Genomic DNA, 26981 nt, shown 5'->3' on the forward strand with positions numbered 1-26981 from the left:
CACTGGTTTTGTCATTCACTCTCTATAGACGACACTTTCTTTATTCTAATATATCCTAATTTCGAAGTATCATCTTCCAAAAGCCTGAGCTGTAATGTTCTGAATTTTGATATCTTTAATCCAATAAATACAACACTGTGATTGTTGCTTTATGTAGCTTTAATTCGTTGATAAAATGGATAAACATTTTGCATAGCTTTGCATTAAGACTTTCATAACAATGAATAACGAAGTATTTACAGTATGGTAGAGATATAAAACAGTAAATAAGAATAAGCTTTAAAGAGATTTTTTATCTCTTTAAATATTGTTTAGTATTTAAAGAGAAAAATAATTCAAAGAAAAACTTCTCTACATCCGAAGAAGAATGAGCAAGTTGTTAGTCTGGGTGGATGTCCCAACATATTATGTCATAGTCATTATGGTAACATATAAACAATAGCTCTCTTAAAGAGATGGGCACAAAATTAACTAAGAATTAAAAAACAAGGTTTTAACCTTTACACTCTCTCCTGTCTGGTACCCATCTCATATCTTTCAAAAACAATATATCAAACTATTAATAGATCTCATGAAAACTCATCGATCTGAATCACAAACTTTTTTCTGCACAAGAGGTGTGTCTTTCACTGAGAGTTACCTGAATTTTTATTTTTATTTGGGCAGATGCAATAGTAATTTTAAGAAGGGATGGAGGTATTTACTGGGGTGGGACACTAATTGAATGACTCTTGACGAGAATGCTTTGGTAGGATACATTTGAATTATAGTCTGCACTGATGCATGACTCGATGTTGACCTGTATTATTCCATGAATGTTTTGCAGTCTAATACTACTACTTGATTCTCTAACAGGTTTGCGGTCATGCTTTGATGAAAAAGTATCAGAACCAGTTCTGGAAAATGATCTTACTGATCATGAATGAATACTTCCCCAGGTAGGAAACTAGGGATGTTTATGAATGTTTATCCCCTCCTTGCCTTTCTTGGACTGCACATTGATGCCTCCTGTATATTTGAGAGCCACAAATAAAGTTTGATATTCTTATTTTATTGCAAAAAAAACTTGCATTTCTATGTTCAAAGCTGTGTGTGGTTAAAAATCCAATATTCTTCACTTTGGGTGAAGGAATTGCTTTTCATCTGTCCAGAAAGGATTTTGAGACTACAATCCATTGTTACAGGTGTCATACTCTGATAGCCCACAATAGTTTCTTTGGTCAATTTCTGTCATTTGGTTTTCTCATCAAATTTGCAGCCAACTGTTTTTGCATTAAACAATTAATATTTTTAATTGTTGGGTTTGGTGTAAATTTGGACACGTCACTTTTTTTTAAAAAACAGGCCCATTCTTCAAACGAGTGGTCGCATTCCTTCTGTAGAGGAGCACTCCCTCACTGGATTGACATTCTTGTTTATTTTGAATGCCTGTAATGAAACAGCCATCAACTTTCAGATTGGTGTTCTGATTTGGCTTTCATCTATCAATCATATGACGACTGCACTTTTCAACATTCTGACTTGCATGGAGCCAAAGAATAAAATAAAAAGAATAGAAGTTGGGTAACATGAGAAAACTAGATTAGAGCAGTCAATATTTACACCTTGACAAAGAGGCAAATGTTCCAGCAAAATAGATGTCCTTTCCTTCTCTCCCCACCCATGATTGCCAGTTACAATTTTTAAAATTGCTTCCTCATTATGTGAGTGTCTCTGGTAGGTCAACATTAACACTTTGCATCCAATTACTTCTGAGCATGTGGTGAGAAGCGACAGCCCTTAAATTACTGTAGTTTGAGTGTTAAACTAAAGACACCTTTGTAGCCTAGAAAGAAGTAATTTGTCTCTTGTCAATGGCAATTAAAAGTAGACTTCAGCCTGCTCCTTCTTCCCAGTTGGTCAATTGCCCTGCAGATCAACAGTTCATCCATGATCATTTTAAATGTGGCAAGGCTTTCTGCCTCCCATCACTCTTTCAGATAGTGTGTTCCAGACTACAGCAATTTTTAAAATTTACTTTAATCCTTACACCAGGATTTTTAATTTTTTTTTAAATTTTATTTGTTTGTATCATTACAGGAAAAATTGAATAAAGCATTAATCAAATATCCATAGCCAATTATACAAAAAAAGTACTTTTATATTTTTTCTCCCCATCTCTCTCCCACCCAAAAAAAGGAAGGAAAAGAAAGAAACACAGAAAGAAACACCTACCATTTAATATTCAATAATTTTAGCATAGACAATCATTAATAGTTATTTTAAAATTACTAATTAAGAGGAGTGGATAAGATTGAAAAGGTGGATGGAAAATTGTCCATAAAATCCATATGTTTTCCAAATACTTTAAAAAAAAAAAAAAAAAAAATTCAACTCAATTCCTTAAACTATATGTTGTGGCGGTGTGAGCAGTGAAAGAAACACAGCCACCACATTGAGGGTTGTTAATGACTTTTTATTAAGGGTAGCATGAGCTCAGTCACCTGGTGCTTTGTGAAGTCATAATCGCTGCCCAGGGTGCGCACTGGAAGGGATGCTGGATTCAGAGAGAAACCTCTAATGATGCCATTTCCCCATGGCTGCCCTGCCACGTGGCGATACAAGCGGGGCCGATTCGCCATGAGGTTGTGCGCCGCCACACAACCACCCTCCCACCCCAGAACCGACTACATATCCTATTATTTTGGCGGCCAGCTTGGGTGCGGCCGTCTGCACCGGCTGTGGTAAGTCCAGATGGACCGCCTTCAGGCGGTCCACCGTAAAAAGTTCCTTTCTCCTCCCCCCCCCCCCCCAATGTCCAGGGTGAAGGCTCTGTCGGACCGGTGCAAGACTTTATGGCCCCCCGTATGGTCACCGTAGCAATGCACTTTGTGGTCCCCACCGCATAAAAACAAACTGGGCTGAGTCGAGCTCTTTGTGGAGATGAAGCGGCCGGGTGCCGTGGCGTGCCGGTGGTGGGGGAGCTAGGGAGGCCAGTCCTAATCCCGAGGAGGACCCAGGGTAGTTTGTCCACCCAGTCTGATCCAGAGAGCCTGGTCATGTGATGCCTTCAGGTGCCTGTGAACCTCTCCACCAACCCGTTGGAGTACGGATGGTATGCTGTGGTTTGGTTGAGCTTGACCCCCAGGAGCTTACCCATCTGAGTCCACAGGGTAGACGTGAACTACGCCCCTCTGTCGCTAGTGATGTGCGCCAGGTCTCCGAATCGGGCGATCTGTTGGCTGATCAGAGTCCTGGCTCACGTCTCCGCGGAGGCTTCCTTAATCGAGATGGCCTCCGGCCACTTTGTGGCCTGATCCACCACCTTGAGGAGGTAACGAGCCTCCTTGGACACTGGCAAGAGCACGACGACATCAACATGGATGCCGGGTCAAAGTTCTGGATGGGGGCTCACGTGTGTCACTGGACCTTGGAGATCTGGCACCTGGTATAGTTCCTGGCCAGTTCTGCCACCTCCTTCTTCAGCCCATGCCACACAAACCGCTCTGCGATCATCCGCACGATTGTCTTTACCACTGGATGAGCAAGGTCGTGGATCAGACTGGACCATTGATCTCCAGTGCGCTGGGACCACTGGGCACAGTGTGCCTGTTGAGACGTCGCAGAGCAATGTGTCTGGGCTGCTGGGCACCTGGACATCCTTGAGTTTGAGGCCCAAGAAGGCGGTCCGGAAGGTCTGCGTCTCTGCATCGTTCCTCTGTGTCTGAGCCAGTTGCTCGTAATCCAGGTCGGGCGCGAAAGTGTTGATGGCTGGACGAGAGATTGCATCCGCCACTACATTGTTCTTGCTGGCCCTGTATCGGATGTCGGTCATGAACTCAGACATGCACGAGAGGTAGCGCTGCTGTCTGGCGGACCACAGATCCTTGGCCATCGCCAGTGCTTGAGTGAGAGGCTTGTGATCCATGAAGGCTGTGAACGGCCTTTCCTCGAGGAAATGGTGGATGGCCAAATACAGCGCCAGGAGATCCCTTTCGAAGGTATTGTATTTGAGCTGCAGCGGGTGCGGCTGCTTGCTGAAAAAGTCCAATGGGCACCATTGTCCATCGAGCCACTGTTCCAGAACCCCCCCTTCCCACTGCCGTAGCTGAGACATCCACAGAGAGTGCCGTATGCACCTCCGGCCACTGGTGCACCAGCAGCGTGGCGCTGGCTAGAGCCTCCTTTGTCACGATGAAATACCTGTCCGCCTCCTCTGACCACGATAAAGTATTTTCTTTGGTGGCCATGAGTGCGAACAATGGGAGCATGGTGCGTGCAGTTCCAGGGATGAAATGATGGTAAAAGTTCACCATCCCCGCGAACTCTTGGTGTCCTTTCAGGGTGGAGAGTTTGGGGAATCATTGAACAGCCACAACCTTCTCCAGCGCTGGCGGGGCCCCAACAGCTGAAATGGAACTGGAGGGACTCCTTGCCAAACTGGCATTTGGCCACGTTGACCGTGAGGCCGAAGTCCGCCAGCCGGACAAAGAGTGTGTGAAGGTGGGCTTTGTTTTCGTCGCGGTTGAGACTGGCAATGAGAATATCGTCCAGGTAAATGAACACAAAAGTCCAGGTTTTTTCCAACCGCATCCATGAGGCGCCGGAACGTTTGGGCCGCGTTCCTTAGATAGAAGGGCATACGCAGGAACTCGAAGAGGCCGAAAGGGGTGATAATGGCCGTTTTACCCACATCATCTGGAAGCACTGGCATCTGATGGTATCCCCGCATGAGGTCCACTTTGGAGGTTGGTGGAGAAGTCCTGTATGTGGGGCATCGGTACCTGTCGGGGGTGGTTGCGCCGTTCAACTGACTGTAGTCCCTGCACGGTCTCCAGCCCCTGAACAATTAAGGAACCATATGGAGCAGCGATGCCCAGGCGCTGTCTGAGCGCCGGATGATTCCCAGTTCCTAGAGCCTGGAGAACTCCTCCTTTGCCTGCTGGAGCTTCTCGGGCGGCAGCCGTCTGGGTCCAGCATGCAGCGGGGGGCCCTGTGTGGCGATGTGGTGGAAGACCCCATGCTGGGGCAGGGTAGTGTTGAACCGTGGCTCTTAAGATGGCGGGGAATTCGTGGAGGATCTTGTTGAACTCATCCCTGGCGGCAGCTACGGCGGCAATTTCAGGCCTGCGGGCTTCTGCTGTGTCCAGTCGGGTGGAGTGGATCGTTCGGGAGTTGACCAGCCTTCTGCTAGTAGGCTGCTAGCTCTGAGGAAGTTGGCCCCTAACAGCACGGTGCCCACGGAGGCTAGGACAAACCTCCAGTGGAACTTCTTCCCGATCTGGATCTGTGCCCTTTGGGTGCTGTGGGTCCTGATGGTGGAGCCGTTGGCCACCCGCAGGGTTGGACCTCGAGATCAGGTGCAAGTCTTTAATGCTGTGGGAGGAAGAATACCGAGTTCAGCTCGTGTCCACCAGGAATCAGTGGCCGGTCTGTCACATGAAGGAGGCTGTTTGTGTGGCCAGCCATCTCAGCCATCAACGGCGGCTGGCCTGGTCGTTTCCCTGAAACCCGCAGGGCTGGCGGCACTTTTGGGCTTGCTTTCTCCCCAGCTCTGGTGGTAGAAACACCAGGTCGACTGGCCCTCCTCTGGCTTGGTCTTGGGAGTGGCTTGCGGTCGGCTGGTTCCTGGTCGTGCCACCTGGTTGAGGGTTGCCTCGTTCTTCTTCGTGCGTCAGAGGGCATCTGCACGGGCTGCTGCTCTCCTTGAGTTCGAGAAGTCTTCATTTGTGAGGAGCAGCTGGATGTCCTCCGGCATCTGTTCCAGGAGTATCTAGCGGAAGAGAAAACAAGGCTTGTGGTCTTCTGCCAGGGCCAGCATTTTGTCCATCAACACCGACGGACTATGGTCCCCAAGCCCATCTAGGTGAAGGAGCCTGGAAGCCCGTTGCTGAGGAGTTAGACAGAAAGTTCCAAGCAGCAGGTCTTTGAGGGAAGTGTACTTGCCCGTAGCCAGTGGGGGGGAGGGGGCGGATGATGTCGTTCACCCTCGCTGCCGTATCTTGGTCCAGAACGCTCACGACATGATAGAACTTTGTGGTGTCTGAGGAGATGTTGCAGAGTTGAAATTGTGCTTCCGCCTGCCCGAACCACGATCTCGGTCGGTGGGTCCAAAAGGGGGGGAAGCTTGATGGAGGCAGCATTAACCTCTGCTGAATCCATGGTGTTTTGAGTCCAGAAAAATATCTGGGCTCATCGGGGTCACCTCTGTGAGCAGTGTAAGAAACACAGCCACCACGTTGAGGGTCGTTAACGACTGTTTTTATTCAAATTCAGCATGCCCTTTTAAGGGCAGCATGAGCTCAGTCACCTGGTGCATTGTGACATCATAATCGCTGCCCAGGGGGTGCACTGGAAGGGATGCTGGAGTCAGAGAGAAAGCTCTGATGATGCCATTTCCCCATGGCTGCCCCGCCATGTGGCGATACAAGCGGGGCCGGTTCACCATGAGGATGTGCACCGCCACATGTAATTTTTTTTCCAAGGGAATACAATTTTGCATCTCATTATACCATCTACTTAATAACACTTCTCTATCATTTTTCCATGATATTGCTATAGTTTTCTTTGCATTTGCTATTGCAATACTTAAAAATTTTCTTGATATTTGTCCATTTTCAATTTTATATCCTTTTCATAAATATCTCCAAGTAAAAATATTCTTGGATCCTTTGGTATCTTTATCTTCATAATTTGCCTTAATAATAAACTCAGTTCATTCCAAGATCTTTCCACTTTTTCACAAAACCACACTGAATGCAAAAAAAGTCCCTATTTCTTTTGCACATCGAAAACACTTATTTGAATAATTAGGATCAAGACCATTTAACTTATGTAATGAAGAAAATTATATTGAACCATTTGATATCTAACATTTACTATATTTGTAACACTTACATAACATAATTTTGACCAAATATCCTGAATTTATATATTTAAATCTTTCTCCCATCAAATTTTTGATTTATATAAATCTTTTTTCTTTACAGTCTCTTGTAATTTTATATTAATATTATTTTATATTATATTATATTAATATTAGTAATACATTTCCTAACAACAAATGTATCTAATTATATCTTCAAATTGACTTTGTTTAGGGAGTCTCAAATCTGCTCCCAGTCTCTTTTTCAAATATATTTTTAAATGATAATATGCAAAAATTGTATTATTATGTATATTTTTATCTTTTAATTGATCAAAAGTTAAACTATAAGATCCTAAGAAAAAATCTTTTATTCTCTATATCTTTTCTATACCAATTATTAAATAAATAATTATTCAAAGTAAAAGGAAGAAGTTAATTTTCTTTTAACATTTTTAATTCCTCTCTCAATGTGAATTCAATACTGAAAAATCTTTAGTTCCTTTAAATGACTCACTATTCCATTTATGCAAAATTAACTCCAGAATATTTTCATCAATTTTATTCATTTCTATTTGAATAGAAATATTTAAAGTTCTCGTTGATAACAGGATGACAAAAACCTCAATTGAGCTGCTTTAAAATAACTCTTAAAATTTGATAGTCTTCATCCACCCTGATCAAATTTCCACGTTAATTTTTCTAAACCAATTCTTGACATCTTACTTTTCCAAAGGAGTCACGTGATGGAGTAGTGGCCAGTAGGGGAACTCCAGCCCTCTCCAGAAAAATTAAAAAAAAGATAGAGAAAAAGCAAAGGCACAAACTTAAAAACCAAAACAAAGTGAAAGTAAAAGTGTGAAGAAAATGGCAGCGAAGAAAGAAAAACCAAAAACAACGGGAAGAAAAGAAGGAAAGACGTCGGAAGAAGAAGGTGAAGGCCTTACCTGTCCGAAGAGGCCCGCCGCGGAGAGAGAGGCCCGCTCCCACAGGTCAGTAGAGGTCCCGGGCTCGGGACAACAAAAATGGCTCGCAGAGCCGAGTAAAAGTGCGCAACCGCGCATGCGCATGAAAAAAAACACACTGACAGGAGGGGGGAACAGCTGCGGAGTCGATCTCCACAGCTGAGAGAGACACCTGCAGCACAGCAGCAGGTGCAGAACACAGACAATAACGACAACAAGAAAGAAGAGGGTAAAAAGAAAACAAGGAAACAACAGATGGTCAACCCAGAGGAAGAAGAAGAAGAACAGAAGGAAGTGGAAGAAGAGAAAAGCAAGACAATGGATGTAGCTTTTTTTAAAGAATATATGGAATCAGTGAAAGAATGGCAATTACAAGAATTTGATGAGATAAAAAGAAGAATTAAGAATGCAGAAGAAAGAATGAATAAAATGGAAGTGGCCATATCAGAATTGGCAAAAAGAGTGGAAAATATGGAAAAACGAGAAACATTTGTAGATATGGAATTAAAAGACTTAAAAGAGAAATTAGAAGAATCTAATAAAAAAGCTAAAGAAGCACAGGAGCTGTTAGCTCAGAAGATAGATATGATAGAAAACTATAATAGAAGAAATAATATAAAGATAGTGGGCCTTAAGGAAGATGAAGAAGGCAAGAATATGAGAGAATTTATAAAAGATTGGATCCCCAGGGTCCTGGGAAGACCAGAATTACAGGAAGAAATGGAAATAGAGAGGGCACATAGAACTTTAGACCCGAAACCACAACCGCAGCAAAAACCAAGATCCATTTTAGTAAAATTCTTAAGATATACAACAAGAGAAAATATATTGGAGAAAGCAATGAAGAAAGTAAGAGAGGACAAAAAGCCACTGGAATATAAAGGTCAAAAAAATTTTTTCTATCCAGACATAAGTTTTGAACTCCTGAAGAAGAGGAAGGAGTTCAATACAGCGAAAACGATCTTATGGAAAAAAGGATATAAATTTATGTTAAGGTACCCAGCGGTACTTAAAATAATTATTCCAGGGCAACAAAACAGACTATTCTCGGATCCAGAGGAATCAAGGAAATTTGCAGAACAACTACAAAACAAGCAGAGAGATGAAGACGTGTAATAAGAGTAAAAATGACCACGATCTATATGTATGTGTGTAAAGGGGTATATGTGTGTGTATATATATAGTTTGCATACATGAATGTATCCGTATTTAGAGGAAGATATATAGAGTATAGACAAGAATTAATAAGGGAGGGAAATGGAATAGAGGGAATAAGGAGGGAATTAAGAGTGACCTTTGTTACATATGAAAATTGAAATCTTTTCTGGGGGGGCTGGGTGGGGAGAAGTTACGATCACTGCAAAATCAGCTGACGTTTGCGAGTGAATTCGCAAATCCAAATGGAGAGGGGAGATGTGGTTGTCCGACAAGGGATAAAGGACAACTCAGGAGGGGATGGGGAGATTGGGGTTAAAGAAGTTTTAAATAGGAGAATAGGGAAAATGTTTGATGTTTTAGAAATGTTGTCTTATAAAGTGTTCAAAACAAGAAAGCAGAAATGGATAAGAAGGAAAGTTAATGATGGAGAAACGGAAAGGGAAGATATAACAAAGTATAAAATGGCTACGCTAAACTATATGACTTTAAATATTAACGGAATACATAACCAAATTAAAAGGAAGAAACTGCTAAATTTACTGAAAAAAGAAAAAATTGATATAGCATTTGTGCAAGAAACACATTTAACTGAATTGGACCACAAGAAATTAAAGAGAGATTGGGTAGGACACGTATCAGCAGCGTCGTATAATTCAAAAGCAAGAGGAGTAGCTATATTAATTAGTAAAAATGTGCCAATTAAAATAGAAGAGGAAATAATAGATCCACCAGGGAGATATGTAATGATAAAATGTCAGATATATTCGGAGTTTTGGAATCTACTCAATGTATATTCACCTAACGAAGAAGATCACTAGTTTATGCAAGATATTTTTTGAAGATAGCAGATACGCAAGGGAACATATTAATAGGAGAGGATTTCAACTTGAATTTGGATTCAAAGATGGACAAAACTGGGAAAAAAATTAACAGAAAGAACAAAGTAACCAAATTTATAATTAAATTGATGGAAGAAATGCAACTTTTGGATATACGGAGGAAACAACACCCAAAGGAAAAGGAATATTCATATTACTCGGCTAGACATAAAACATACTCAAGAATAGACCTATTTTTGTTATCAGCTCGTATGCAAGATAGAGTAAGAAAAACAGAATATAAAGCTAGAATATTATCGGACCATTCACCCTTAATATTGACAATAAAGTTAGAGGACATCCCTCCAAGAATGTATAGATGGAGATTAAACTCCATGTTACTCAAAAGGCAGGATTTTAGAGAATTCATTGAAAGACAAATTAAAATGTATTTTGAAATAAACACGGAATCAGTGAAAGATAAGTTTATACTATGGCATGCAATGAAAGTGTTCATTAGAGGGCAAATAATAAGTTATGTAACCAAGATGAAGAAGGACTATAATCAGGAAACAGAGCAGTTGGAAAGGGAAATAGTAAATATAGAAAAAGAATTAGCAATGAAGGAAGATACAACTAAAAGAAGAGAATTGGCAGATAAAAAAATAAAATATGAAACACTACAAACATAAAAGGTGGAGAAGAACATAATGAAGACAAAGCAGAAATATTATGAACTAGGAGAAAAAATGCACGAAATTCTAGCGTGGCAGCTTAAGACAGAACAAACTAAAAGAATGGTATTGGCATTAAGGAAAAAGGACAAAAAAATTACATATAATCCAACGGAGATCAATGAAAACTTCAGGGAATTCTACGAGCAACTATATCAAACTGAAAACGAAGGGAAAGAAGACAAAATAGACGAATTTCTAACTAAAATTGAACTACCGAAATTACAAGCAGAGGAGCAAAATAAATTAATAAAACCATTTGAAATAGAAGAATTACAGGAGATAATAAAAAAACTACTGAACAATAAAACACCAGGAGAGGATGGATTCCCAATAGAATTCTATAAAACATTTAAAGACTTATTAATCCCTCCCCTTCTGGAAGTAATCAACCAGATTGATAAAGAATAAAGCATACCAGATTCATGCAAAACAGCAATAATTACAGTAATACCAAAGACAGGGAAAGACCCACTCGCACCAGCGTCATATAGACCAATATCTTTACTTAACACAGATTATAAGATAATAGCTAAACTATTAGCAAACAGATTAGCCGACTATGTACAAAAAATAGTAAATCTAGACCAAACTGGATTTATTAAAAAAAGACAAACAACAGACAATATCTTTACATTTATTAACTTAATTCATGCAGTAGAAGGAAATAAAACTCCCAACAGTAGCGGTTGCTTTAGACGCAGAGAAGGCCTTTGACAGAGTAGAATGGAATTATTTATTCAAAGTACTACAAAAATTCAGCTTACCAGAGAAATATATTAATTGGATTAAAGCATTATGTAAGGGGCCATTGGTGAAGTGACAGTAAATGGATATATATCAAAACAATTTAACTTAAGCAGATCAACAAGGCAGGGATGTCCACTATCTCCCACACTGTTTGCGTTAGCAATAGAACCACCAGCAGAACTGATAAGAACAGAAAATAAAATAAAAGGGATAAAAATAAAAGAGGAGGAATATAAAATCAGTCTATTTGCAGATGACGTTATAATATACTTAACAGAACCAGAAATATCAATAAAATAATTATATAAGAAATTGAAGGAATATGGAGAAGTGTCGGGTTACAAGATTAACGTAAATAAAAGTGAAGCAATGCCTATGAATAATGCGGATTTCTCAAAATTTAAGAAGGAATCACCATTCAGATGGCAAATGCAAGCAATAAGATACCTAGGTATACAAATAAATAAAAATCTCGGGCAACTATATAAACTCAATTATTATCCACTAATGAAAAAATTACAGGACGATTTAGAGCATTGGAAAGATTTACCACTAACACTAATAGGAAGAATAAACTGTATTAAAATGAACATTTTTCCAAGGATATTATACCTATTTCAAGCATTGCCAATACACCTGACAGAGAAATTCTTCAAGGAGTTAAAGAAAATAATAAGGAAATTTTTATGGAAAGGGGGGAAACCGAGGATAGCACTAGATAAATTAACAGAATGGTATAAACAAGAAGGCTTACAACTGCCAAACTTTAAAAATTATTATAGAGCCGCACAATTAAGATACCTATCAGATTTTTATCAAACAAGGGAAAAGCCAGATTGGACTAGATTAGAACTAGATAAAATAGGGGAAAAGATACCTGAACACATATATAAATGGGATGAAAAATTGGTACAACATAGAAGTTCTCCAGTATTACATCATCTACTCAATATTTGGAAGAAGATTCATGTAGAAAGAAATAAAACAAATTATCAATTACCAAAACTAATATTGACGCAAAACAAGTTACTCCCCTTTACAATAGATAACCTTTCCTTTAGAGAATGGGAGAAAAAAGGGATCAAAAGTATAGAAAATTGTTTTTCAGGATATAGATTATTATCCTTTGAACAAATGAAAGATAAATACAATATAACTCAAGATACAGTGCTGGCATATTACCAATTGAGATCCTACTTGATGGGCAAATTAGGAAGCAGTCTGAGGTTACCAGAGGGAAGTAACTTTGAATATGTGATTACAGATACAATGATAATCAAAAGATTTATAACAAATATGTATATTAAACTGCAAGAAAAGGAGAATGAGGAAACAAATGGTAAAACTAAACAAAAATGGGAACAAGATTTAAATATAAAGATAAAAAAGGAAACATGGGAGAAGTTATGTTCTGGAACGATGAGAAATACAATAAATACGAGGTTACGTATGATACAATATAACTGGATATACAGGCTATACATTACACCTCAAAAGTTAAATAAATGGGACCCAACAGTATCTGATAGATGTTTTCGATGTAAAAAAGAAATGGGAACAACAATTTATGCAATCTTGACATGTGAGAAAGTAGAAAAATTTTGGGAAGATCTAAACCAAATATTAAATAAAATTACAGAAAACAATATACCAAAGAATCCAGAGATCTTCCTCCTAAGTAACATAAAAAACAAAGAATTTGGAATTGATTTGGATGGTGCACAAAAAAGATTTGTCAAGATAGCTCTAGCCGTAGCAAAAAAATGTATTATGTCAACCTGGAAATCGGAAGATAATTTGAAAATACAACAATGGTATATAGAAATGAATAAATGTATTCCATTAGAAAAAATAACATATAGTTTAAGAAATAATATTGAAATATTTGAACAAATATGGGAGCCTTACATGAAACACAATAGCGAAAACCTACCGGGGACATTCACTACCTAAATTAACGAAAGGAGAAGGAAATGAAAAGAATTGACTCAGTGGAATTTCTTGTTTATTTTAATTGAATGACAACATTGTTTGACTGGTTTAATGTATCCTAGATTTTGTACTTTAAATGGACGGGAGGGGGGAGGTAGCGAGGGTGGGATGGGAGGAGGGAGGGGGGGGGGAGAAAATGGCACTGTATATATTTGAAAAGGAAAAAGTATGTATCATGGTTAATGTGCTTTATGGTGTGAAAAATAAAATATTTTAAAAAAAAGAAATTCACATATTATTTTATTAATTTCAAAAGAAAAATTCTGGTTGAATGGAAAAAGATTGAAACAAATATTGTATTCTTGGAGAAATATTCATTTTAATACAATTCACTCACCCTATTAACATTATTGGTAAATCTTTCCATCTTTTCAAATCTTCTTCCAATTTTTTTAACCAATGGCAAATAATTTAATTTTGACAAATTACTTATATTTTTACTAATTTTAATTCCTATATTTAATTGCTTCATTTGCCATTTAAATGTTGTCAATCTTTTACATTGAGAGTAATCCTTAGGCATTACTTCACTTTTATCAACATTCAATTTATAACCCGATATTAACCCATACTCTTTTAAATCTCATTCAACTTATTTAAAGATATTTCTGGTCTCGTTAAATACACTATAACATCATCAGCAAATCAACTAATTTTATGTTTTTTATTACCTACTTCAAATTCTTTAATTTCATTATCAGTTCTAATTACTTCTGCCAATGGTTCACTCGCTAATGCAAACAAAAAGGGTGATCATGGACAACCATGTCTAGAAGACCTTTCAAGCAAAAAGGGTTGTGAGTATTGTTTATTCGTAATCACTTTGTTTTTGGTTGAACATACCCTAACCTTTATCCAGTTTATAAAAGTATTTGGAATCCCAAATATATTGTGTCTCAAATTTTTTTTAAATTCCATTCCAATCAATCAAATGCTTTCTCTGCAACTAATGCTACTGCTACCATGAGAATCTTCCTATTTTGTGCGATATTTATCAAACTTAAAAATTAAACTATGTTATCTGCTGCTTTTCTATTTTTGTTAAAACCAGTTTGATCTAAATTTATTAATTTTGGCAAAAATTCAACTAGCCTATTAGCTAACAATTGTAATACAATTTTATAGTCTGTATTCAATAATGATATAGATCTATATGAAGAAGGCTGTAAACAGTCTTTCTGCTTTTTGGAATTACAGTTATTAATGCTGTTTTAAAAGATTCAGGTAGATCATAAACCTCATTCATTTGTCCTAATACCTCCATCAATACAGGTATTAATAACTCCTTAAACTCTTTATAAAATTCTGGTGGGAAACAATCTTCACCTGGCACCTTATTATTCTGTAGAGACGTTAGAGTCTCATAAATTTTGTTTTCTGAAAAATTCTTGGACAGTCTTATCTTTTCATCCTCCTTTAGCACCGGTAATTTAATTTGTCTCAAATAATCTCTTATTATCATCTCTCTTTGACTCTGAACAATAAAGTTTAGCATAAGAGTCTTTAAAATTATCATTTATTTCCTGCATTTTATAAGCTATCTGTCCTGGTAATTTCTTAGTTGCAATTATTGTTCTAGAAGTCTTCTCCGTTTTTAATTGCCATACTAAAACTTTATGGGCCCTTTCACGAAACTCATAATATTTTTATCATGTTCTCATTATATCTCTCTCTACTCTATAAGTCTGCACACCATTAAGTCATAATTTCTTCAGCTCTAACAATTTGCTCTTCTCCTTTATGTACTTGAATTTCCTTTTCCAATTTCATTATTTCTTTATCTAATTGAGTTACTTTGATAAATTCTTTCTTTATTTTTGAAGTATAACATTATTTGATCTCTCAAATATACCTTAATTGAATCCCACAATACAAACTTACTTGTTAGTATCAAAAAAATTTATCTGTAGCCTCATAAAATCACAAAATTCCCTTTTCTTCAACATCTATAATCTACCTTTTATTCTTCCAATGAAATAGACAAAATTAAAGGTGAATGATCTGATAAAACCCACGCTTGATATTCCACTCTTTGTACTCTATTTTGAAGTTGTGCAGAAATTAAAAACATATCTATCCCTGAATATGTTTTAAATTGAAAAGAATAATCTCTTTCATTTGGGTGAATTTTTCTCCATATATCCACTAAATCCATGTCTTTCATCAAATCTGTTACCATTTTTGCTACCTTATTTTTCATCATTCTATCTTTCAATCTATCTAATTTAGGGTCTAAAGCAAAATTAAAATCCCCTTCCAATATAATTTTTCCCTTGGATTTATACATCCCCAACTGCAATCTTTCAACTTCCTCTCTTTCTTCAAATATCTCCCAGTTCTCGTCTCATTTTCACAGGCAACGAATCTGTAAATCATTGGGTTCTGTAAAAAATGTATTTTACCCTCAGGAACAAAAACTTTTAACACTGCTGGGTACCTTAAAACAAAAGTGTAACCTTTTTTCCACAGCACATTTTTAACAACATTAAATTATTTTATTTCTTTGAACAAATCAAAACTTATATCAGGGTAAAAGAAAATTTTATTATCATTATAAATCAATGACGATTGTCTCTCCTTCGCTTGCTTCGCAGCCAGCTCCAAGATCTTCTCCCCCACATTTCATATCGAAGCAACTTGACCAGAATCGAACATTGCTTCTGATCTGGCCGTGGCTTAGGTCGTAATGCTCAATGAGCTCTTTCAATCTCAGTATCTCCTTGAAATTCGGTTACCCCCCAAAGTTTGCAGAATCCAATGTTGTAAAAATCTCTTATCGCCTTCCTTAAGCCCAACAATTTTTATATTATTTCTACTAAAATTTTCTAACATATCAATTTTTTGATAATTGTTCTTTAATTGCAGTCGCCTCAGCTTGAATCTTCTTCTTTTGCTCTTTAACATGCTGAATTTCAAATTCATTACCTTTTGTTTTTGTGTCCATCACTTCAAATTTTTGTTCCATTTGAGACCGCATTCTCTCCACCTTCTTCGTAGAACCCTTATTTTCAGTTATACCCTCATTACACTTTTTATCTTCCATTGTTAGCTAACAAAGTTTGCTGGAAAGAATCCATATACTTCTTGATTTCAGTTGTTTTCTCCTGTTTTTTGGCCAAAACTCTCTGTTCAACATATCTCTGTCCAAGGTCTGTCTCCACAGGCACTTTCCTTCCGGAGAGCTCCAGGATCCCTCTTCAAGGAAGGCCTCTCTTCTTTATCAGCTTCATTTTCTTGTTCAAGTTCTTGAAAAGTAACAGTCAGTTTATCTTTCTTAGCAGGCATTCTTTATTGTTCTGAAGGCCTTCTGATAGCTTCCTCTTCTATTTTCTTGCAATCAGTTCAGGCTTCTTAACTCTTTTTTTTAAACTTTTTCGGAGAGAGCAGAGAATTCAAGTCTAGCCTCATGTCATCACGTGGCACGCCCTCCTCCTTCCACCAGGATCTTAATGAGGGGCGGCCATGGACTTGGTATTTAAGACTTGGGTGAAAACATTTCTTCGTTCAGGGTTACAATTTTTTTGAATTCTCCATTTTGGAGAATCATAGATACTCAGGATGGAGAATTTTAAAGCCCACTTAAATATAGAAATAGTTGCGCTTAAATGTTTTCAAGTTTAGCTAATAATAACATAGGAAATACAGTAATGGTTCTTGCATGGAAAAGTCCCATAAACAGAAAAATGATATAACTAAGACTCTTCACTGACCTTGGTTGAAGGTTATTGATCAAAATACTAAAATTGGCTATCTGGTCTGGTACATTAGCATTTGAGATGACTAATTTATAGGCAGTACACACCTCAGTGTCTTTTTTCAATTGAACAATGAACTCGGAATCCTGGTTTAGATTGAACCCACCACCTTGCTTGGAGGTGAGTATTATTCTTTGTGTCATACCTATGACATAAAGAGGATCATAATGTCCTGGCATCACTTGAGAAATCTTGTATATTGTTAGCGTTTCGCCCTGAACAAAGTTGGACATAAACAGATTACATGGTATTTCAAATTGTTTGATAAATCTTAGTTGAGATTCTATTTTTAAATGGCTGTTGATTATACATACATAAATTACAACATGTCATTTCCATTATATGTAAATTAAATTTTCAATTGGATTATCTGTATATAAAATTGTTTTATTTCCATGTCCTTCCATTCCAAAATCTTTTCCTGATGCAAATCTTTGATCTCACAGTTTTAGATTTGGTATATCCTATCATTCTTGATTTTCATGTGCATTAAAAAGTTACAGTTTACAATCACATTCTTGGGTGCTTGGGATAACAGAGTATTAACTCCAGTGTCTGAGTTTCAATCTTTCCATTGAGGTGAGGTTATTTGCTCTCATGAGAAATCTGACCACATTTATCCCTCAACCAAAATCATTAAACAATGGATGAAGTCATTACCACATTGTTTGTAGAATGTTGCTATGAGCAAAATATGTGCTAGATTTCCTGCATTTTTAGTAAATTAAAGATTTTGCTAATTTTATTACTCTGCTTCAATAGTCATGGAAGCAGTTGTGAGATCGTAACAAACAAATGCACCTTTAAAGTTACAAATAAATTACTTCTGATGTTATTTTCCTGCAGGATTGAAGCTGTTACAGGCAGTGGACAAGTTGGGGCTGTGATCCGATTGCGTCAATTCCTAGAGGTAAACCCTCTTTATAAGATGCATTTCCTCAATTCATCTTTCCTTTTGATATTTGGACATATTTCAATTTTGATGCATCTAAGGTTTTTAAAAAAATTACTTCATCAGGATTTTGAATACATAAACCAGCAAAAAGAAAAGAGAGATAGCAACTTCCATTTAATATAACTTATTTAATCCAGTAAAGTGTCCCTAAGTGCTTTGAAGGATTGTTATCAACAAAAATTAAAGGAAAGATTTAAAAGGGTAATTTCAGATCTTAATGACTTGATAATGTTAGGCACAACAGGGAATGATAGAGGAATTAAAGTATTGGAGCAGTGAACATGCTGATCCTATTTGATGTGAACAGTCAATCTTGTGCCACATTGATGACTTAGGATGGGAAATAAATAATGTTCCTTATTCTAAGAACAATTTTAAATTGGAGCAGAACAAATCTATGGATAATATTGAAGTCATTATATTGCATTGTTATTGACTCAAGCTAATTCCAGTGTTGGTCCTGTATAATGGAATAGGGTATTTTTTCCTCTGTCCAAACCTCATTGTCAGGAAACATCCATGGGTAGAAATGGTCAATCGTTGCTATCGGTCAAACCCTTTATTGAAATTAAAAGACCTTTAGACTCCATAAAGGTCCTGAACTGAAATGTACATATGCACTGAAATTCTTCTCCCCAATATCCTGCACCCATGGGAATAGTGGATGTTGGATATGCAAATCTTCCGATTGACTGTGACTTGCTCTTCTAATGCCTAATACGCCTGCATTAAGAATACACTGTTTAAAAGACCAAAGATGATGCAAAATGTAAAGTAATTTGAAAAACAATCAGCATTGTAATCTTTAATTATATAAAGTTCACTTTAATCAGTTAATTCCTGTAATTTACAAAAGTTGTCCAACTCTTCATCCTTGGTGCTGCCATTTCACTCCAACGCAACTTTATTTGAAACTTTACCATCTTCCTTATGCTAACAACTTGGCTCATGCAATTGTCCTGGTCAGGCCCGAATCATCTCCATGCAAGTGGTGACATTTAATGTCTACAATAATAAATATCAAATGAAATTAAAATGATAAATACAAAAAAAGTAACATTCAAAGTTGTTAGTGTCATATTTGATTTCAATTTTTTTCTATTGATATGACTATTGCTTTACAACCCAAATATCACCAATTTATTTCTAATGTAAAGATGCTTGTTCATTTCCTGTGTCTTCCATTTCTGATCTTTGTACTGCTCTAAAAAGAAAAAGACAAAATTCTTGAAATCTGATGATGAATAAAAATTACTTTAAATTCTGAAAGGATACAAATGGTAGAAATAGGCCAAATGTTTTTATAGTTGATGTCCAAACCTTGAACCATATGTACAAGGAATCACACAAATCCAGTGGTGGGTTCAGGAGAAACTTTTTTTCAAGCTCATTGCTGTATATTGTAGCCAAGTCAAACAGCACCGATAAATTTATAATGAAATTAGATAAACACAAAGAAGAATAAAATGATGTACATTTAACCTTGAGGAGACTTATGCAAGCTGTAATTGGGGGCATATATTAGCTTGGTTAGGGCTTTTTGTTTTGCCTTTGCTACATGGTGCAGGAGAATGCCAGTAGCACATATTTAAAATTGTTTTGAGATTGCACATTGCTCAGCTGTTACTTGTCTCATTAACACAATCTCCAGGGGATATTGAACATAGTTTCCGTTGAAATAATATGGAAAAATTTGGCCATATTCCTTGTTGTGAAACTTTCAAAAAAAAGGTGGAGAAAATATAAATCATATTGCAATAATAACATTGGAATGGGCGTCAGGACAGCACTAAAATCTTTTAAACCAAACAATGTTGACTAAGAAATAGTTTCCTTGAAATTAGTACATTTGTAGATGAAACAAAATTTGGTGATGTTATGCAGAGTGAGGAAGGTGGAGTGGAGTGTTGACAGTTAAAATGTAATCACAGAAGTGCAAGGTGAGACATTTTGGGGAGTCAAATGGGGATAGAACAGAATCAGCTAATCATTGGGTGCTAATGAATTCTGCTGAACAGGGGATCTTGGAGTTGAAGTTCAAAGATCCCTAAAAATGGCAACAGGTAGATAGTGAAGAAGGCATATACCACGCTTGCCTTCATGGGTGAGGTCATTGAATAAATGTGTTGGGAATGTGATGTTGAAATTTGATAAAGCACTGGCTAGACCTCTCATTGGGAGTTTTGTGTGTAGTTCAGGTTGCTGGATAATATGAATATTGTGCTAGAAGAGGTTCACCAGGATGTTGTTAGGATTGGAGGACTTTAATTATGGAGAGAGAATGATTAATGTGGGCACATTTTCCTTGGACTGAAGGATGAACTGATGGAGATACATTTCTATAAGAGGCATAGAAAGGACAGATGGTCAATTTTTCCTGCATGGAAGGTTCCCACATAGCTTTTAGGTAGGAAGAAGAAATTTTAAAGGGGATTTGAGTGTTTTTAAAAAAAAAACCAGACTGGTTAATATACGGAACCAGCTGCCAGAGAAGGTACAATCACAATGTTCGCAGACATTGTATTTCGACATGCATTTGGCTAGGCAAGGTATAGAAGGGTGCAGATTCAGTATAGATTAGTGTAGCTGCCAAAAGGTGGTATGAATTTGATGAGCTGGCGGCCCCATTTTTGTGCTGTACAACTATTTTTTTTTATTTTTCCTGTCTACATTGTAGAAATGCTTGAAGCAAAAAGATTTTCCATTACCGAAGGGTTACCTGCATCCAACATTCTGGAAGTCGTGAGGAATCTAAAGGACTGGATCAACAAGTCAAGGGAATTTGTTGCATTCTAAATCACTTTTTATTTTAATTTTGTATATTGACATTAAAATAATGTTAAGTGGGATTGCTATATTCATTGAATATTTTTGCTTAATTGGCCATTTCTACTGTTGTTGATGTTCAAAATTTTGTAGTCCACTAAACCTTAAGTGACTAAAGGATGAATAGTATTTGGAGAAGCTGTGTATTTTCAATGATGTTTGTGATTTTTGGGTTCATTATGTAACATGATATGAAGTGATCATGAGACTTGTATAGTGCAAAGTAATTGACATCCACTTTACATGTAGATTGCATAAAATATGATGGAGTTAATGAGTACAGTAGATATTTCATGAGAGTATTGCAGGTTGTGAGAAGCCTTTATAAGGTGTTGTATATTTGTGAAAAGATTTGTGACATCTTGTGCTATAGTACACTAATAATCTCATGGTTTTTGTGAACAGTTAAATAACTTGCCTGGCTGGGATTTACTGATTTTTAAAATAAATATATTTCCTTTTGAAGCTATGTGTTCTTTTCAAATACTGTTTTATCCAACTCTTTATTTGTTTCCATTTGCTGTGTACCTTGAATAGCTGAGAGGACTGATTTACAAGCTTCCAGTTTCTGACTGAAAACAATCTTGAAGGAATTGTTTGTATTGAGCAATTACTTTATATACTCGTCCTCTCCAGTAAGGAGTATCCTTTCTTGGCATTGTGGCTGATGGGGAGATTTTGTTTCTGCCCTTTCCTGTTTCTGTTACTAACTTTTCCACAAGTTTGAAGTTGTGATTTGCCGCTTCCTTGGGCATAACCTGTGGGACAATCAATCTTGCATTTAAATTGAACATTTGGGAAATTTCTAGAAAATGAAACTAACATTTTCAATTATCTGGTTTGTCATTGTGCTACACATCTGCTCTCTCCTGTTCTATATTCATATTTTTCATATTAACCTTCTTTCACCCAAATACATACCGAATCAAATTACTTTTAGCAGATGTAGTTGTCGATACTGAAATTCTAATTGTGTAGAATTTATAACAAGGGATATTTGGCCTGGCTAGTCTAAATCGTACATGTTTCGCATGAGTATCCTTACTTTCTATTTTATGCCCTATCAGCATTATATTTTTTACTGAATTTATTTATGACCATCTTGCATTTATAATCCCAAATTCTGAACTCTATCCCTACAAGTAAAATAATCTTCACTCTGCTTATTCTTTCCTAGCCATTTATAATTCTCTCCTAGAGTTATATATTTCAGTTAAAATTATTTTAATTTTATTATTAAACTATTAAATCATCCACAGTTAAACTTTTTAAAATTATCTCTGAACAAAGAAAACTTTTTTTAAAAGGAATGTAGCCATGTGATACCTATCTATTTCTTCAATGGAAGGGAAAATTTTTTGAGGAAATAACATTGATCTTCATTTGTAAACAATTGTTGAATGAGGATATGCTTGATTTTGATCAGAAAAGGTTTTGTAGCATTTTGTGTCAAATCTATATTGTTTTCTTTGTATTGAATTGTTTAGTTTTGTCAAAAAGAAATATGAACTTTCCAAAGTGTAATGGTTCATGTAATTTTTAGAATTAATGTCTGTTTACATCTTCAAGTAATTCATTATTTATGAATTAATGAGCTTTTATCCAATATGCATCAACTGCTATTTTATGTAACAATTTTAGCAGAGAGAAAATGTTCCATAAAAGTCTTATCAAGCTGAAAATGTGGTGGTATTTTGCCAGCACCAAAAGCTTGGTTTAAAAGCCTATGTTTTCCGGAGAGGCTGAAATAAGGGAAGACATTGATGGAGTGATTTTAAAATCAAAATGATGAATTTGCCAAAACTTGGTTTACTGATGATTCTGAGAGGCTGAAGACTGTACAATTGGAAGGGGGAAATCCTGAAAAACAATGATAATAATTTTAAAGTTAATGCATTACTTTAACTGAACCATAGAACACTACACCACAGAAACAGGCCCCTTCGGATTAGTGATTAGTCTATGTCAAACCATTTTCACTTTACCTTGTCCCACTGACCTGCATTCAGTCAATAGCCCTCCATACCTCTCCAAATTCTTCTTAAATGTTAAAATTGAGCCCGCCTTTAACACTGAATTAGAATTTAACATGGAGCTCAGTCACATTTCTGAAAGAGAATTACACCATAGCTGCTTTCAGTTTAGCTAATGATTTTGCTGGTTATTCTTGACTCAAAAACTAGAATGAATCACGTGCACCTGTATCTATTTCTGACAAAAAGGGTTAAGTTTTTCTTAGCATCATAGAACATTATGGCACAGAAGCAGGACTTTTAGTCCTTCTAGTCTGTGCCAGACTATTCTCTCTTGTCCCACTGACCTGCACCCTGACCATAGCCCTCCATACCTCTCCCATTTATGTACCTGTGCAAATTCTTCTTAAATGTTAAAATTGAGCCTGCATTCACCACCTCAACTGGCAGCTATTTCCACACTCTCACCACACTCTGTCTGAATTTCCCCCTCACATTCCCCTAAGCTTTTTCCCTTTCACTCTTAACCCATGTCCTCTGGTTTGTACCTCACCTACCCTCAGTGGAAGAAGCCTATCTACATTTATTCCATCTGTCCCCCTCATAATTTTTAATACCTCTATCAAATTTCCCCTCATTCTTCTATATTCCAGGGAATATAGTCCTAACCCTGTTTAACCTTACCCTGTAGCTTAGTTCCTGAAGTCTGGGCAACATCCTCGTAAATCTTCTCTGCACTCTTTCAATTCTATTGATATCCTTCCTGTAGTTAGGTGACCAAAACTGCACACAATACTCCAAATTTGGCCTCACCAATGTCTTATACAACTTTACCATAACTTCCCAACTCCTCTACTTGATACTTGTATTTATAAAGGCCAATATGCTAAAAGCTGTCTTTACAACCCTATTCAGCTGTGACACCATTTTCAGGGAATTATGTAACTATTCCCATGTCCCTCTGTTCTACTGCACCCCTCAGTGTACGGCCTTTCTTGGTTTCATCTTCCAAAATGCAACACCTCACACTTGTTCCTTTTGCCATTTTTCTAGCTGGTTCAGATCGCTCTGCAAGCTTTGGAAACCTTTGCTGTCCACAATGCCTCCAATCTTGTATGTTTTAAACATAGAATTTACATTTTTTCCATTCAAAACTGTCTTTCTACCTTACTGAGTGGCTGTTCACACACTAATGACCAAAATTTGAAATCTCCATTTCCTTATGTGAGTTTAGACAGCATACCTGAAGTATGGTAATTAAAGAGGCAGGACTTGCAAATATATGCTATTCATTAGGCCATTATTTCGGTCAGATACAGCAATGAGCTCTCTGAACCCTTCTCCATTAACAATGGCGTGAAGCAAGGCTGTGTTCTCGCACCAACCCTCTTTTCAATCTTCTTCAGCATGATGCTGAAACAAGCCATGAAAGACTTCAAAAATGAAGGCGCTGTTTACATCCGGTACCGCACGGATGGCAGACTTCAATCTGAGGCGCCTGCAAGCTCACACCAAGTCACAAGAGAAACTTGTCCGTGAACTACTCTTTGCAGACGATGCCGCTTTAGTTGCCCATTCAGAGCCAGCTCTTCAGCGCTTGACGTCCTGTTTTGCGGAAACTGCCAAAATGTTTGGAAGTCAGCCTGAAGAAAACTGAGGTCCTCCATCAGCCAGCTCCCCACCATGACTACCAGCCCCCTCACATCTCCATCGGGCACACAAAACTCAAAACGGTCAACCAGTTTACCTATCTCGGCTGCACCATTTCATCAGATGCAAGGATCGACAATGAGATAGACAACAGACTCGCCAAGGCAGATAGCTCCTTTGGAAGACTACACAAAAGAGTCTGGAAAAACAACCAACTGAAAAACCTCACAAAGATAAGCGTAGACAGAGCATTGTCATACCCACACTCCTGTTCGGCTCCGAATCATGGGTCCTCTACCGGCATCACCTACGGCTCCTAGAACGCTTCCACCAGCGTTGTCTCCGCTCCATCCTCAACATCCATTGGAGCGCTTTCATCCCTAACGTCGAAGTACTCGAGATGGCAGAGGTCGACAGCATCGAGTCCACGCTGCTGAAGATCCAGCTGCGCTGGGTGGGTCACGTCTCCAGAATGGAGGACTATCGCCTTCCCAAGATCGTGTTATATGGCGAGCTCTCCACTGGCCACCGTGACAGGGGTGCACCAAAGAAGAGGTACAAGGACTGCCTAAAGAAATCTCTTGGTGCCTGCCACATTGACCACCGCCAGTGGGCTGATATCGCCTCAAACCGTGCATCTTGGCGCCTCACAGTTTGGCGGGCAGCAACCTCCTTTGAAGAAGACCGCAGAGCCCACCTCACTGACAAAAGGCAAAGGAGGAAAAACCCAACACCCAACCCCAACCAACCAATTTTCCCCTGCAACCGCTGCAACCGTGTCTGCCTGTCCCGCATCGGACTTGTCAGCCACAAACGAGCATGCAGCTGATGTGGACATTTACCCCCTCCATAAATCTTCATCCGCGAAGCCAAGCCAAAGAAAGAAAATTTCCAGAATGCAAGCTGTTAACTTTAGACTGCAGTCTAAAGTCTGTGTTCCAGAAGTTTGGGAATAATTTCCTGGAACACAGCGGCTGTGTTTATTTAAAAAAAAACAACCTGCTGATCCAATTTACCACATTATCATCCAGATCATTGATATAGATTACAAACAACAATGGTCCCAGCACTGATCCCTGAGGTACACCACTAGTCACAGGCCTCCAGTTTGAGAACAGATCATCAACCACTACCCATCTATTGTCAAATCCAGAACATCTTGAAAGAGCAAGGCTGACTGATCCAGTTAGATCACATGCAGCAGACCTGTCTATGATAGTAGTCATGGAAAACAGCCAAGAGTACTTTTAGCATTTAATTTTGGAGGTAACAAAACATTGGATAACAGTCAGCAATTGGCAAGATGGATGGGCAGAGTTGGATGATAGAACTGTCAAACTGGCGCAGATACAAAGTCCAAAATAGCTTGGTCAGAAATCATGCTAGATTGTGAACAGTTTGCTTCACTGACCAGGTAATAGGTTTTATGACAAGGTTTTAAGTTGAAAGAAAATTTTGCTGATCCAATTCTAGATGTCAGGCAGTCTGACAATTTACAAGTCTGACAGTAGCAAGGTCAATAAGTGGTTTGGCAAACCTTGCTATCATGAACATTTGTGGAAACTGTTCTGTTTTGGGATGATGTTGCTGAATTGCAGCAGATAAATACAAAGAGGGAGGAATCATGAATAACAAGAGAATCCAGTTCCATTTCCTGGCTTTAACTGCACAGATAAGAATGGGTGATCCTATTCGGGAAAGTGGTGGCTAGGCCTGTAGGGAGAAGAATACGATTGTGTCAAGCTGCAGGCAAGTCAAGGACGAGGATCGAGATTTCCTTTGAATGGTGGGGGGGTGGGGGAGGGGGGTGTGGGTGTGGCAGCGGAATAACATTAATGACCCCACCCGCTTACGTACAGAGAATGAGAAGTATCGACTCATCACCTCCAAGACTTTGCTGTGAATTGCACGTCAGCCTGACAGGTGACTGTTAATTGCGTATAGAGGTTTGTGATCTAATTTATTTAAATGTTTCAGCATTTTAGTAACAAAATTACATTGTTAATATAGTTTGTTTATTGATGTTTAATGTCTGTGACTTATAAGTAGGAGGAATCATACAAAGTAGCTCATCATACATATTGTATGTATTTATATCTCACGTGCTGCATGTGATCTTTTTGGAAGAACTCGCCATTTAAGTATAGCTCTGAAATTTTAAAAATACGTATTTACCTGTTTGGATATAAAATGAAACCAACCTGTCCTTTGAAAACTCAATCCAAAATGTTTTTGATAGCTGAACCCACCACAAATGTAGGGCAAAGGAAGTGCAGCCAGGCTGCAGAGGAAAGATCTTGTTCCAAAACCTGTCTCTCCCTTTAGATTTTCGTTGACTATTTTGGTGTACTTCATTGCAGGTGTTATTCTAGGGAATTCTTGATCTTATCTGACCAGCTTGGGTCCATCTTTTAGGGTTTTTCTCTCTGATCCCTCCTGGCTTGCCAGTGCACGGAGATACAGCATTAATGCTTGCATCCAGCAATGAGACCAAAGGGTTGTGATTTTTTAAAATTATTCGATAAATAGCATGGTAACAGGTCCTTCCTGCCCACAAGCCA

General features: G+C 37.9%; 1 protein-coding gene across 12 annotated transcripts in view; it reads left to right on the forward strand.

The window, feature by feature from the left end:
* sptan1 (spectrin alpha, non-erythrocytic 1) overlaps positions 1 to 26981 on the forward strand; it is a 288463-nt gene that overhangs the window by 76103 nt on the left and 185379 nt on the right. For 10 of the 12 annotated variants that reach the window (XM_069918941.1, XM_069918885.1, XM_069918909.1 and 7 more), the window contains 2 exons: positions 856 to 938; positions 17863 to 17926. In XM_069918941.1, the coding sequence (XP_069775042.1) occupies positions 856 to 938; positions 17863 to 17926 (147 nt within the window). Of the gene's footprint in view, positions 1 to 855; positions 939 to 2542; positions 2724 to 13983; positions 14059 to 17862; positions 17927 to 26981 lie in introns of those variants that run through there. The other 2 variants (XM_069918959.1, XM_069918968.1) reach the window with 2 other exon arrangements.

The sequence above is a fragment of the Narcine bancroftii genome, chromosome 1 (assembly GCF_036971445.1).
Source record: "Narcine bancroftii isolate sNarBan1 chromosome 1, sNarBan1.hap1, whole genome shotgun sequence".
Classification (NCBI taxonomy): domain Eukaryota; kingdom Metazoa; phylum Chordata; class Chondrichthyes; order Torpediniformes; family Narcinidae; genus Narcine; species Narcine bancroftii.